The sequence below is a fragment of the Coffea arabica genome, chromosome 1c (assembly GCF_036785885.1).
Source record: "Coffea arabica cultivar ET-39 chromosome 1c, Coffea Arabica ET-39 HiFi, whole genome shotgun sequence".
Classification (NCBI taxonomy): Eukaryota; Viridiplantae; Streptophyta; class Magnoliopsida; order Gentianales; family Rubiaceae; genus Coffea; species Coffea arabica.
In genome coordinates, this window is record NC_092310.1 from 38,896,053 (window position 1) to 38,908,599 (window position 12,547).

The 12,547-nt window shown below is 38.3% G+C and overlaps 1 protein-coding gene across 1 annotated transcript; it reads left to right on the forward strand.

Moving 5' to 3' along the window:
• The first annotated feature begins 8,724 nt into the window (after positions 1-8,724).
• LOC140005256 (uncharacterized) lies at positions 8,725-9,687 on the forward strand. Its single transcript, XM_072045965.1, has 2 exons — positions 8,725-9,400; positions 9,482-9,687. The coding sequence occupies exons 1-2, from the start codon at positions 8,725-8,727 to the stop codon at positions 9,685-9,687; spliced, it is 882 nt and encodes a 293-aa protein (XP_071902066.1).
• Positions 9,688-12,547: the final 2,860 nt, after the last annotated feature.

Here is a 12,547-nt window from a genome sequence, read left to right on the forward strand (position 1 = left end):
CACAAATAGCTCAGGGTATTGTTTTTTCCACCTCCCAGGTAGCCTTTTATATCCCATGATTTTTTTTTCTTCGCGAACACTATTCTCTCTCCTACCCAAACCCTGCGATCCTTACAAACCATACCAAGACTCGAACGATGATTTTCCCCAAAGGATTACTACTTTCAGGTAGGCGTGATATCTATTTCGTCCATCAGAATTGGGACTGACAAATGGATGAGTAACACCGGGATCTACTAATGTTTCCGCAGAAATACCGTAATCGTACCTTCCTCAATCTCAGGAGAATCGGGGACCTGTTGTGGCTCCAGTGAATACACTCGAGCTGCTACCTTAGGTTTCGTTCCATTCCCCTTATCCGGTCCCGTGTTGGTCTTTGACATAGTTTGAGCTCCCCTTCCTTCTTGCGTCATAAGTAGGCTGGTAGCAAGCTTGTAGTCTGCGCTTCCACAACGCAGACATTTGCCTCCTTTTTTCCAGCAATTGTCTTCAGAATGATTCGACTTTCCGCAATACCCGCAAGGTCCGCGTGCTGCAGAAGCCGAGCCTCCTCTCTGGCTTCTCCCCAACTGGCTGCCTCGTGATGGGTTCTCTCGTGACACTCCCGGTACCCTTTCTTCCCCAATTCCTCGCCCAAACTTGGAAGGGGTACTCTCATTCCCCTGCCCCAAATTATTTCCAGAAAATTCTCGATTTTTCGCCTGGAAATTTCTTACTTGCAATCTGGCACTCTCTACCCATTGGGCCTTCTCAACGGCCTCGCTAAAAGCATTGATTTGAGCCACTGCGAGATCCTTCTGAATCTCCACGTTTAGGCCCTGGATAAAACGCCTAATTCGCCGTTGCTTTGTCACAATCAACTCAGGCGCAAATTTGGACAGGCGGGTGAACTGGCTCTCGTATTCCGCCACCGATTGAGCTCCTTGGCGGAGTCGGATGAACTCATCTTCCTTCCTTTCCTGAACCAGAGGAGGGAAGAATTTCGCGTTAAACTCCCTCATAAAATTTACCCAAGTCCTGGGCGTTTGTTCTCTCTCCCATTTTTGCCGAATGACATTCCACCAGGAGCGGGCCACCTCTTCTAGCTGGAAAATGGCAAAAGTCACCTGCCGTTCTTCGGTATAGTGCAGGGCGGCAAAAATATCGACCATCTTTTCGAGCCACCTTTCGGCAACATCCGGATCAGGTCCCCCGATGAACTTGGGTGGGGCAAACTTTTGAAATCGTTCCAGAGCTCTGTCTTCGCTCTCAACATGATTGCCAGGGTTTCTAGGGTTTCCAGGATTAGGGTTTGGATTCTGGCCTTGTTGCCGCACCACTTGTGCCAACAGGTTTGTCATTTGCTGCATAGCGGCAGCTATCTGTACATTAGGGTCAACTCTCGGTTCAGGATGGGGTCCAGAGGAGGTTTCTCCAGTACCCCGGTTTGGCGTAGGTTGCCTATTCCCGCGCCCACGGCCCCGTCCACTACGTGTGCCGTCCATACAATCTAAGTCGATCTAGGTCACAAAATAAATATACTGTTAATGGGCAATGGGCACCTAACCCCTCCTTTTCGCAGCCCGAAACAGGAACAAGTAAACAAGAACAAATAACTACTCCACTCCCTCGTCGAGCATTTAAACACATAACACATATACAGAGAACACATAACAGTATCAACATGTATACAGAACAGTCAGTCAAGTACATATAAAGTCATCCATAGAATCACCTTTCTAGTTCACCAAATCCTTTCTAACCTAGGCCTTCATATCTTTCGTATCCGGGCGCAAGAATCTCGTTTAAGATAATTCACATCTCGAGCCGGCCGGTCCCAAGAGTAAACCATCCTTGTTAAAGATTCCTACCCGACATACATACCTAGCTTCCTCGAGTCCCATAATAATGATTCATACACTTATCACATGCCCGGTTCATAACTTACGCTCAAACGAGCACTGAGACATATTCATGAAATTAGGACCACAACACCACTTGGCCCAGTCTCACTCCGCGCAGAGACCACGCGACGTGGCTCTGATACCACTTGTAACAGCCCCACCTTCCCCTAAGGCGAACCAAAGAGGTTAGCGGACTGCCTGCCCAGCTCTCGCCAGGACTAACGGTGCAGTATAGAGCGATCTTTCACGTGCCGGAACTTATAACGAGCGCAAATAAGGCAAAAGGGCAAAATAACCCAAAATAAAAGAAAATGAAGTCCGGAGTCGGCCATGAATAGTAACCGACTCGTCCGAACCCAACCAAACATCGAATTACATATACCACATAACATTTAGCCTTTACAAACCAAAAATGACATTTAAAAGTGATACAAAAGTCACTACATATATGGTTTGCCAAAACAAAAGTGAAAACGGCCCTAATGATACATTTAGGGTCCCATTTTATATACAATACAAAAGAGTCATTCATCTAGTTCATTCGGCAACCATTTATCAAAATTCATTCCAAAAGAGTCATATTCCTGTAAGGAAAACAAAAGGAACGGGGTGAGCTAATTGCCCAGTGAGAATACAACTCAAGCAACCAAGTTCATGGATACATCAAGTTTAACAGTCCAATTTACCAAAATAAATAAAGCCACACATTAATAATGAGGATAAAAGGATACGGGTGGCTCTCAAGAGCCCTTTTCCTCGTTTGAATTCTTGATCAGGTCTCATTGACTCTCCGTCAATGTCTGAAAGGTAACCAACCGTAGACTCCTCTTAACTTCCATTCCCTTCCTCCTAACATTCCTCAACCGGGCCCGAAATCCAAACACTTGCATTGTGGTATTACTCGAGTAAACCGGAATCAAGAGTCTCTCATACTACAAGATTCCCTATGATGTTGCCCCAAGGCACATTAATTGGCACGACCAAGCCCTCGCCGGCTCGATTCAATCAATAACCAATGGGGTTGAGCTCATGGATAATATTTGAAGTCATGTATTTCATTTCATATAACATTTCATATAACTTTCCAATAACATGTGAAACACTAAGTGAAAGTGATAAAGTACACTCTCACTTGGATCAATCAACATTCAACATCTCAAGTACAAAGATCAAAGCCATGTAATAGCACATAAGTGAGTAGTACACTCACCAAGCTAGCACAATGTGGTTTCAAACACTTTAGTCAAAAGAACGTTGTGCACCACCGTCACGCCCTAAAAACATGCAAACAAATACAATGAGACTCGATAACGAGTCATAAACCAAGGCCAAACATGACCCCAATAAGGTTCCATAAACATTTGCAAACAATAGAGAAAACCAGAAATTTCGGAAATGTAACTAGCATTGGCCCGGAAAAATACAGTTTTGACGTCATTTTGCGGTAATAGCACAAATTCCACTACGAGTATCGGATGAGGGTACAAGACCCACCATCTCGAAGCTAAAAGATAGGGCTACAACAATGTAGAAGGTCACTCAGTCTAAATCCTAGCACAACTAGGTCAAATGTGCCAAATACTCAACCGGAAACACTAAAAACAGGTTTACAAATCACATAATGCTGTAATTACTATAACTCAGTCTATACAGGTCCAAATGCCGAAATTCCAAAGGCATATGTTAGCTAAGACATCCAGCTACATTTCATCAGAAGATACCAACTTCAAAATCCAAACCAATTCCAGTCAAAACAAACGATTACAAGCGCAGTTTTCACATTCTGAGCAACCCAGATCTGCAATAGTAAAATCGACATATCTCACTCCACACAACTCCGATTGACCTGCAATTTTGTAGGAACCTTTAAAATGTCATTCCCTACAACTTTCATGTTTTGAGCTAAGGCCAATTCGGCCTCTATCTAGTACCTAAAAATTCGGACAGAATGTACCCTTAAGAACCCTAGATTTTCCAATTTTCTTCCAAAACAGAAATTGGTTGCAATTAATCACTTTTCCCACCTCCTTAAGTCATTATAGACCATTTCCATACATCATAGATAGCCACACCATCATGCTTGAATTAAAACAGAAAATTCCCCAAAAATAATAAAAAGTCATCAATTCAACCACAAATCAAGAATTAATCCATAAATTTGCATCTTCTACTTCCACTAAGCATGATTTGAGCATCAATTAAAGAAGGAGGGTGGTTCTTCACAACTTACCTTTAAAACAAGAGAGAGAGAGCTATGGACCACCTTAACTTTCCAAATAACTTCACCAATCACCTCAAAATCACTAAGTGGAGGAGTTTTATGGAACAATTGGAAGATTAATCGGTTGATTTGAGAGATTGAGCAAGATTGGAGACCAAAATTGTGAAGAGTTTTCTTTCCTTTGAGCTTCAAGAAAGTCGGCCACCCTTGGAGGAATTTTGATGATTTTTGGGTCATTTTTGGTTATTTAAGTCAATGGTAAGAAAGTCTTAAGGTAGCCCAATCAAATGGTGACACTTGTCACCTTTAATTAAATGCTCACCTACCTTGTCTCCCTTATATCAATCCACTTAGCACTCTCTACTTATCTCTTAACACCCGATAAATTAATTCCAGTATTCAAAACTTAATCTAGTGGGTCCCACGTCCGGTATCTGCTCTTAATTTCTCAAAATCTATTTGATACTAGAAAAATTATCTAAAAATTATATCTGCTCCTTAAATTTATCTAGAAAAATTTTCGAATCACGAAAATGCAGAAAACAAGTCATGAAAAATAATAAAACTTAGAAAATGAAAATTACGGGTTCTCACAGGTTGTGTAGTGAACCTTGGGGAGAAAGAATGAAAAAAAGCTACTTTAAGTTGTATGCAAAAAATCAACTCTCACTAGTGGTCGCACGAGGGTTTCGTACCACCGTTTTCTCTCGGGTTTGATACACTCGTGCACTAATTCTCCAAGGTACTCCCTTTAATATGGTAATTATTCACTCTTAGTAGTCTAGTATAAATTTCTTAAATCTCCACTTAGTCGATTCGACGCGAAATACGCAAACTTCTGCCTCGCGTGCGATAAAGCGAAATTTAAGGGTAAATCACGCAACTAAAATATAATTAACTAACTCTAGGGCAAATAACTTATAAAATGACTATCTTAAGAAATAAAACATAAGTCCTCAAATCTTCAAGGTCATTGCACTCTCGGATTAAATATTACCTCAAAAATCGTGTACTTGTTATTCCTTACTAAACGAGCCTCCGAAAAATTAAATTTGCTAACGGGACGTTTTAAATATATAAGTGAGACATCATTCCATCTAAATGGATTTAAAATGGTTGAAATAAATTAATCGGAAAAAATAGGTGAATAAATAATTAAATAGGCCAGTAAAATAAGATAAAAATAAGAAAATTTTCGGGTTCTCATAAAAAGGATAACCTATTCTAATTATACTATACTAATGAACTAAGAAAAACTTGTGAAGACTATATTTTTGTGGAGTTTCTCTAACCTTCTGAAGTTGTTAAAACGCTGTCCAAGGCTGCTATTTATAGAGGAATTCCATACAAAAGACAAAGTGTTAAATCATGTTAAGATTCTCTTTGAGTCCATAAACAATCTAGAATTGAGTTCTAAAGCTTCTTTGGCAGCTTTTTTGGTTTGTTTCCGAAATTCTTGTAGAAAAATAGATCAAAAAGCTTGTGTGAACATAGCACAAGTTGTAGAGCTAGTTGCAGCCGAAATGGAAGAATACATGACCTCTAAAACGCGACCTTAGAATACATGACCTCTAAAACGCGACCTAAGGTCGCGTTTGGTACCCCACGTTTTGCCTTTTTGCAGGTTTGCTCATCTCTGGTCAAGTCTTCTCTTTGCTCTATTTTTGTACCAAATTCCCCTGATATTTCCTCGATTATGAAGGCCGAACTAACTCTTGTACAAAACATAAAAGTTGTAGTCCTTTGAGTTAGCTTTCCAATGCAACAAGAATCATTCAATTTAGAGCTTTGTGTACCATGAAATGATCAAAATACCCTTGACTAGTCAAAACTCTATTTCAGATTTCGACAATGAAAATGCACTTAAGTATTTCAACATTTTGACTTATAAAACTCATGAACCGGATTTTGATATCTTCCTAAGAAATGTAGAGCTATGTATTAGATTCAAAATGACATAAGAATCACCTAATCTGATGCTTGTAGTTCAAGATATAGCCAAAATATCAGCAGGTGTCAAAGCTGTCTAACTTTTCCTCTTTCATACTTAATTGCATTTCTTCTCTTTAGTATTTGGCACTTCATATTCTTTTTAAATTACTTCAAATCATCATCAACCATCCAATTATATTTTCATTTCGCTCTATTTGATGATTGAATCATTAAACCTATAAAAACACCATTAAAATCCATAGAAATGCAATTTTTGATACTTAAACCATAAAATGTATATTTTCACTAGAAACTTAGTTAATTAGTTATAAAAATAATTAAAACACTCCAAAACTAAGTAATAAAACACACTAAAAACACACAAAATATGCACTTATCAAGAAAAAAGATAGGTTTTGTTTAAGAACTATGAACTGAATTTTGTTTAGAAACTACAAGCCAAAATGACATCGCATCAATTGTTCAAGGCACGTGAATTGCACAAGGGCCGATGCAAAATTGATTCAAAGCTAAAGAGCTCCTCGGCTCTTATACTATTTATATTGATAATGGTCAATCAACGAACTTAAAAAATCCCTCTAAGATTAATTTTTTTAATGTTACCAAACTAATTTTTCTTCTAATGATTCGTGGATAATTAATTGAAGTTTAATAGTGAAGCAAAAGACTTTGACCTTGGGTACTCTAGTTGATAACCTTGATTTTACACTACGATTGGGATTACCATTTCTGGACATCCAAAAGCTAGAGGATGTAAGTGCTATCTTACTTTACATATGTTTTGATATTGAAAAATCCTCCATATCATTTTTTCCATTTTCGTTTTTGGATTTTATGATCGATGTACTTGAGAATTGTTGAAAACTAAAAGAACTTTGACTAGATAACGAGTTGTATTTTTGCAGATATTTTCAGACAAAAACATGACTTAACTTTTTTCATTTCCACTGATCATTATATTTTTTTTTAGATTTCCTGGCAAACTTTCACAAAATTATAACACTTCTATACATACATACAAAAAAAAAACTAGAAGTCTGGACAGTGTTTGTTTAATTACCCTTCACATTCATACATTAGTAATACTTCACATGTTTTGCACGTGATTTTACTGTCACAAAATATAGTATCATTAGACACTAAATTTTTTTTTTAATATAATTTTGATTGTCCAATGCATACTATAGTATTCTGATAATTTGCATTGTCATTAATCATTTCTTTTGAATGCATTAAGTCAAAAACTGACTTTTTTTTTTTAGATTTCAGAGAATTTTTATCTTTTAACTCTAGCAAACAAATATCAATTCAATCATGTTTTATCAAACTTACTGTACATATTTAATATCATTACACTTAAATTGTAAACGTGAAAATGTAACATCAATTTTAAAAAGGAATAAGAGTAAATGAGTTATTTTATATTCATTATCTAATTCTAACTTAACTATCATAATATAAATTTATACTATCCCTCTCTTCCTCCTATTCCTAACAAACTCACTTTCCAGCCAAAATGTGAATTGGAACAATCAAACTATAACACTTTAAAAAAGCAAGATTTCACTAGAATACAAATGATTTATCATAAGCATTAATATTTCAAACAATATGGCAATATCTATAAATTTGCTTAAGTACTGTTTTTTTGCTAAGACAAACAAATTGTAATAATAGAGTTAGAATAGGGTAATTAAATTATAGACTTTGACATAGTATCAATATTTGAAACAATATGGACAATCTGAACACCTTTACTTACCTATTTGTTTGGGGATTAAATTAAAAAAATTGTTATAGGAGAGATTATAGAGTTAGAATAGGTTGATCAATTTATATATGGAATATATGAACAGTTTTATTTTTCCCTTCGACTTGGGTGCCTAAATTCTCATAGTAAAACTTAGGTCTTGCATAAATATTTCCATGTGCTACCATTATTATTTTCATGTAACATGAGTTGAATTTGTAAGTGATTTAATGAAATGGTTCAATATGAAATTAGATGCATGTTTCTTAATTTGAATAGACACAAATTCTTTGCATATGACTCTTTATATTTTTGAGTGTCATTTTTGCTAATAATGGAATATAACCTATACACCACATCTAGTTGTTCCTGTATTAATTTTTGTTAATTAAAATTTTATTGGGATAGATAGTTACACATACCTTTTTTTCACTTTTTTTTTGTTGATTTTACTTCACTTGTATTTTATTTTATTTTTAGTAGACTTCATTAGAAAAGCACACGTAAAGCACAAGCAAGGATTTCTATGTCCTAAGAGCAAATTTTTATAGTAAAGATAATGATATTTGTATTAAATAAAAAATATATATAAAGTAAAATTTTAGGTGGACTGCAATAGTAGTCAAAGAGTTTTATATTTAGATATTTTATCTTAATTACCATCATTATTTATCATAACTCAAATTTAATGTTACGCTTTTGTAAATATTATTGCAATTTAAATACAATGGGGTGTGATTAATGGATGAAGGGTAGTTTGGATATAATGAAAATTAACACAACTTTTTGCTTACACTTTAAAGTATCAAGACTCATGGTATTTTTATATAGAGTATTAGTAATACTACACGTACTTTGCACGTCATTATATTTTCTAATTTTTTATATTTTTGCTTGGTCATAAGTTAATAGCAGCCATGAATGATTTCACGGATTGCATTTCTTCTAGTGGGTTAAAACCTGTGACGGCCACTGGGAGTCGATTTACTTGGACAGGTATTCACCAAGGTCGACATGTCTGGAAACGCCTGGATAGAGTCCTAATGAATGCAGCATGGCAGCAGCAGTTTCCCAATACGATACTCCACTACCTCAACAGGGTAACATCTGACCATAGCCCTCTATTGGTGAATAATGCAAATGATCGTGCAAGGGGAAGGGGATCTTTTAAGTTCCAACACATGTGGATTCGACACTCGAATTTCTTGAATGTGGCAAAGCACAATTGGGCGCAACCCATGGAAGGCTATGGCATGTTTCTCTTCGCGCAAAAGCTGAAATGGTTGGAATGGGCCCTAGGTGAACGGAACAGGCAAGTATTCGGGAACATTTTTGACAATACCTCGGTAGCGGAAGAGCAAGTCGGGCAAAAGGAGATTCGGCTAGAGGAGGAAGACACAAACCAGATGAGAGAACAATGGAGTCTCGCTAAAGCCACCTTACTTAAGTGCCTGATTGATGAGGAGACTTTCTGGCAACAAAAGGCACACGTCAAATGGCTACGAGAGGGAGACTCTAACACACGGTACTTCCACTCTGCGCTTCTCGATAAGCGGGCCAAACTCACCATCCACCAAATCAAAAATTCGCTAGGTATATGCATTTAAGACGAAGAAGAAATTGGCACTGAAGCGGTTAACTACCTCCGGGGCCACTTGTCTACGCCGGTTGCAGTTGATGAGCAAGCTGCTCAAAGCTTATTGCAGAATATTCCACTTTTGGTAACCGAGGTGACAAATGACAGGCTCTTGCAGGAACTTACCTTACAGTCTCTTCTTTACCCACTGCTGGGATATAATAAGAGGCGATATTTTTTCAAGCAGCTAGAGAATTCATGTGCGGAGTCCCCATCCCGAAAAGCATTGGAAGTACTCATATAGTTCTAATCCCTAAAAAAGACTCGCTGCAATCTTTCTCGGACTTCCGGCTGATAAGCTTGTGCACTTTTATCAATAAAATTTTTACGAAGATCCTTAGCAATCATGAAGGTTGTAGGGAATGACATTTTAGAGGTGCCTACAAAATTTCAGGTCAATCGGAGTAGCGTAGAATGAGATAAGTCGAAATTACTATTGCTGTTCTGGTTTTACCCGAAATTGAGAAGTGCGTCTGTAATGGGTTGTTTTGGCTGGAATTGCTTCCGAATTGGTTGTTGAGGCCTTCTAATGAAATTTAGCCCTGTTTCTTAGATTTCAGCTGGTTTTGGAATTTCTGGATTTGGACTTGTAGAGCCTGAGTTATGATGTTTCCGCTAGAATGCGTTTTGGTGAATCTGTTTTACGTTTTTGATGTAGTATATTGCATTTTTGACCTGTTTGCACTCAAAACTGGGTTGAGTGACCTTCTGTGATGTTGTAGCCCTGTCTTTTAGCTTCGAGATGGTGTGTCTTGTACCATCATCCGATAATCGTAGTGAAATTGGTACCATTACCGCAAAATGAGGACAAAAACTGTTTTTTCAGGGCCAAAGCTAGTTACATTTCCGAAATTTTTGGTTTCCTTTAATGTTTGTATATGCTTATGGAACCCTATTGGGGTCATGTTTGGCCTTGATTTATGACTCGTTATCGAGTCTCATTGTATTTGTTTGCATGTTTTAGGGCGTGACGGTGGTGCACAACGTTCTTTTGACGGAAGTGCATGAAACCACATTTGCTAGCTTGGTGAGTGTACTACTCACTTGTGTGCTATTATATGGCTTTGATATTTGAACTTGAGATGTTGAATGTTAATTGATTGGAGTGACAGTGTACTTTATCATTCTCACTTATTGTTTCACATGTTATTGAAAAGTTATTGGAATGTTATATGAGATGTTATATGAAATGAAATGCATAACTTGGTGTCGTTTGGATGAGTCTCCAACGACTACAAATGTTATCAATGAGCTCAACCCCATTGGTAATTGATTGAATCGAGCCGGCGAGGGCTTGGTCGTGCCAATTAATGTGCCTTGGGGCAATGTTATATGGAATCTTGTAGTATGAGAGACTCTCGATTCCTGTTTACTTGAGTAATACCACAATGCAAGTGTTTGGATTTCGGGCTCGGTTGGGGAATGTTAGGTGGAAGGAATGGAAGTAAAGTGGAGTCTACGGTTGGTTATTGTTGAACATTGACGGAGAGTCAATGACGTTCGATCAAGAAATGCAAACAAGGAAAAGGGCTCTTGAGAGCCATCTGTATCCTTTTATCACCATATTTGACGTGTGCCTTTACTTATTTTTATTATATTGATTGAAAGCTTGATGCTTATATGCACTTGGTTGCGTAAGTGATAGTATCTCACTGGGCAATTAGCTCACACCATTTCTTTTGTTTTCCTTACAGGAATATGACTTTTTTGGAATGAATCTTGATAGATGGTTGCCGAATGAACTAAATGTATATTTTTTTGTATTGTGTATGAAGTGAAACCCTAAATGTAACTTTAGGGCCGTTTTCACTTTCAATTTGGCAAACCTTGTATATATTCACTTTTGACAACTTTTGTATGTCACTTTGGATTGTATTTGCTAAAGTTCAAGATGTGAATGTTTGTTCAATATTTGGTTGCGTTCTGACGGGTCAGTTACTATTCATGACCGACTCTGAATTTCATTTTTTTTTATTTTGGGTTATTTTGCCCTTTTGCCTTGTTTACGTGCGTTTATAAGTTCCGGAATGAGATAGATCGCTCTAAACTGCACCGTTAGTCCTGGCGAGAGTTGGGCAGGCAGTCTGCTAACCTCTTTGGTTTGCCTTGGGGGAAGGCGGGGTTGTCATAGGTGGTATCAGAGTCTAGGTTTGAATTAGCCTGGGTGTTATAGAATTGCTTGATTTGAGGGTTCTTTGTTATGGCCTTTAAGCTTATTTATGCTTATTTACACTTTTGGTGTATGATGGACGGATCTAGTGGATCGAGTGATGGCCCTGCAGGCGAGCGACCCCATGTAGCGCTCCCAGTGATCCCGTACCAGATTCGGCTGAGAGGGGCCGTCTTGCGTTGGAGTCCGGCGAGTCGCCTTCGTCGGTGTGAGTGTCGCCACGCCTACGCCTACCCTAACACCTTAGTGTTGGCCGTGGCAAAGGAGCGGAAGGCGTTGGCGAAAGATAACGCTAGGCTTGAGACTGAGGTGAAGCAGTTGAGGGCAGATAATGAGAAACAAGCTAAGCGCATTCAGGATTTGAAGTACGATGTACTAGAGGTTGAGAATAGAGTTAATGATCTCTGTACCCAGCTTAGGGAGGCGCGTGAGCGCGAGTCTAAGAGGGCTCGAAAGGTGAAGAATCGAGCCGCTGCGATCCTGAACCTCTGCGCCGAGGTGGTGGAGGGAGTGAGCGACGAGGACTCCTGTGCGGAGTCTGAGACTGGGGTTGGATCCACTCCGTCGGGTGGGTCTCATAGCTCGTCATCGGTCTAGATTACGACTCCTAGAGTTGTTGTGGATAGTTTTGGTCTTGTATATAGGGCGGATAGGGAGTAGGGCCTTAGCTAATCATTTTGTACGGCTAGATTAGCTATGTGTATATTTTTTTTGATGAGGCCATTCCCTTGGGGATTGTCCATGCTTGTACTTGACTTGACTGATTGTATATATGTGTGTTATTTGTCTTGTTTGTAATGTATATATGTGTGTTTGGAAAGTTTTGAGTTTACTTACATGCATTGTTTTATATTGGTTTAGTATCATTGCCTAGATCATATAAAGTATGGAAGGAACACGTAGTGGACGGGGACGTGGGCGCGGAAATAGACAA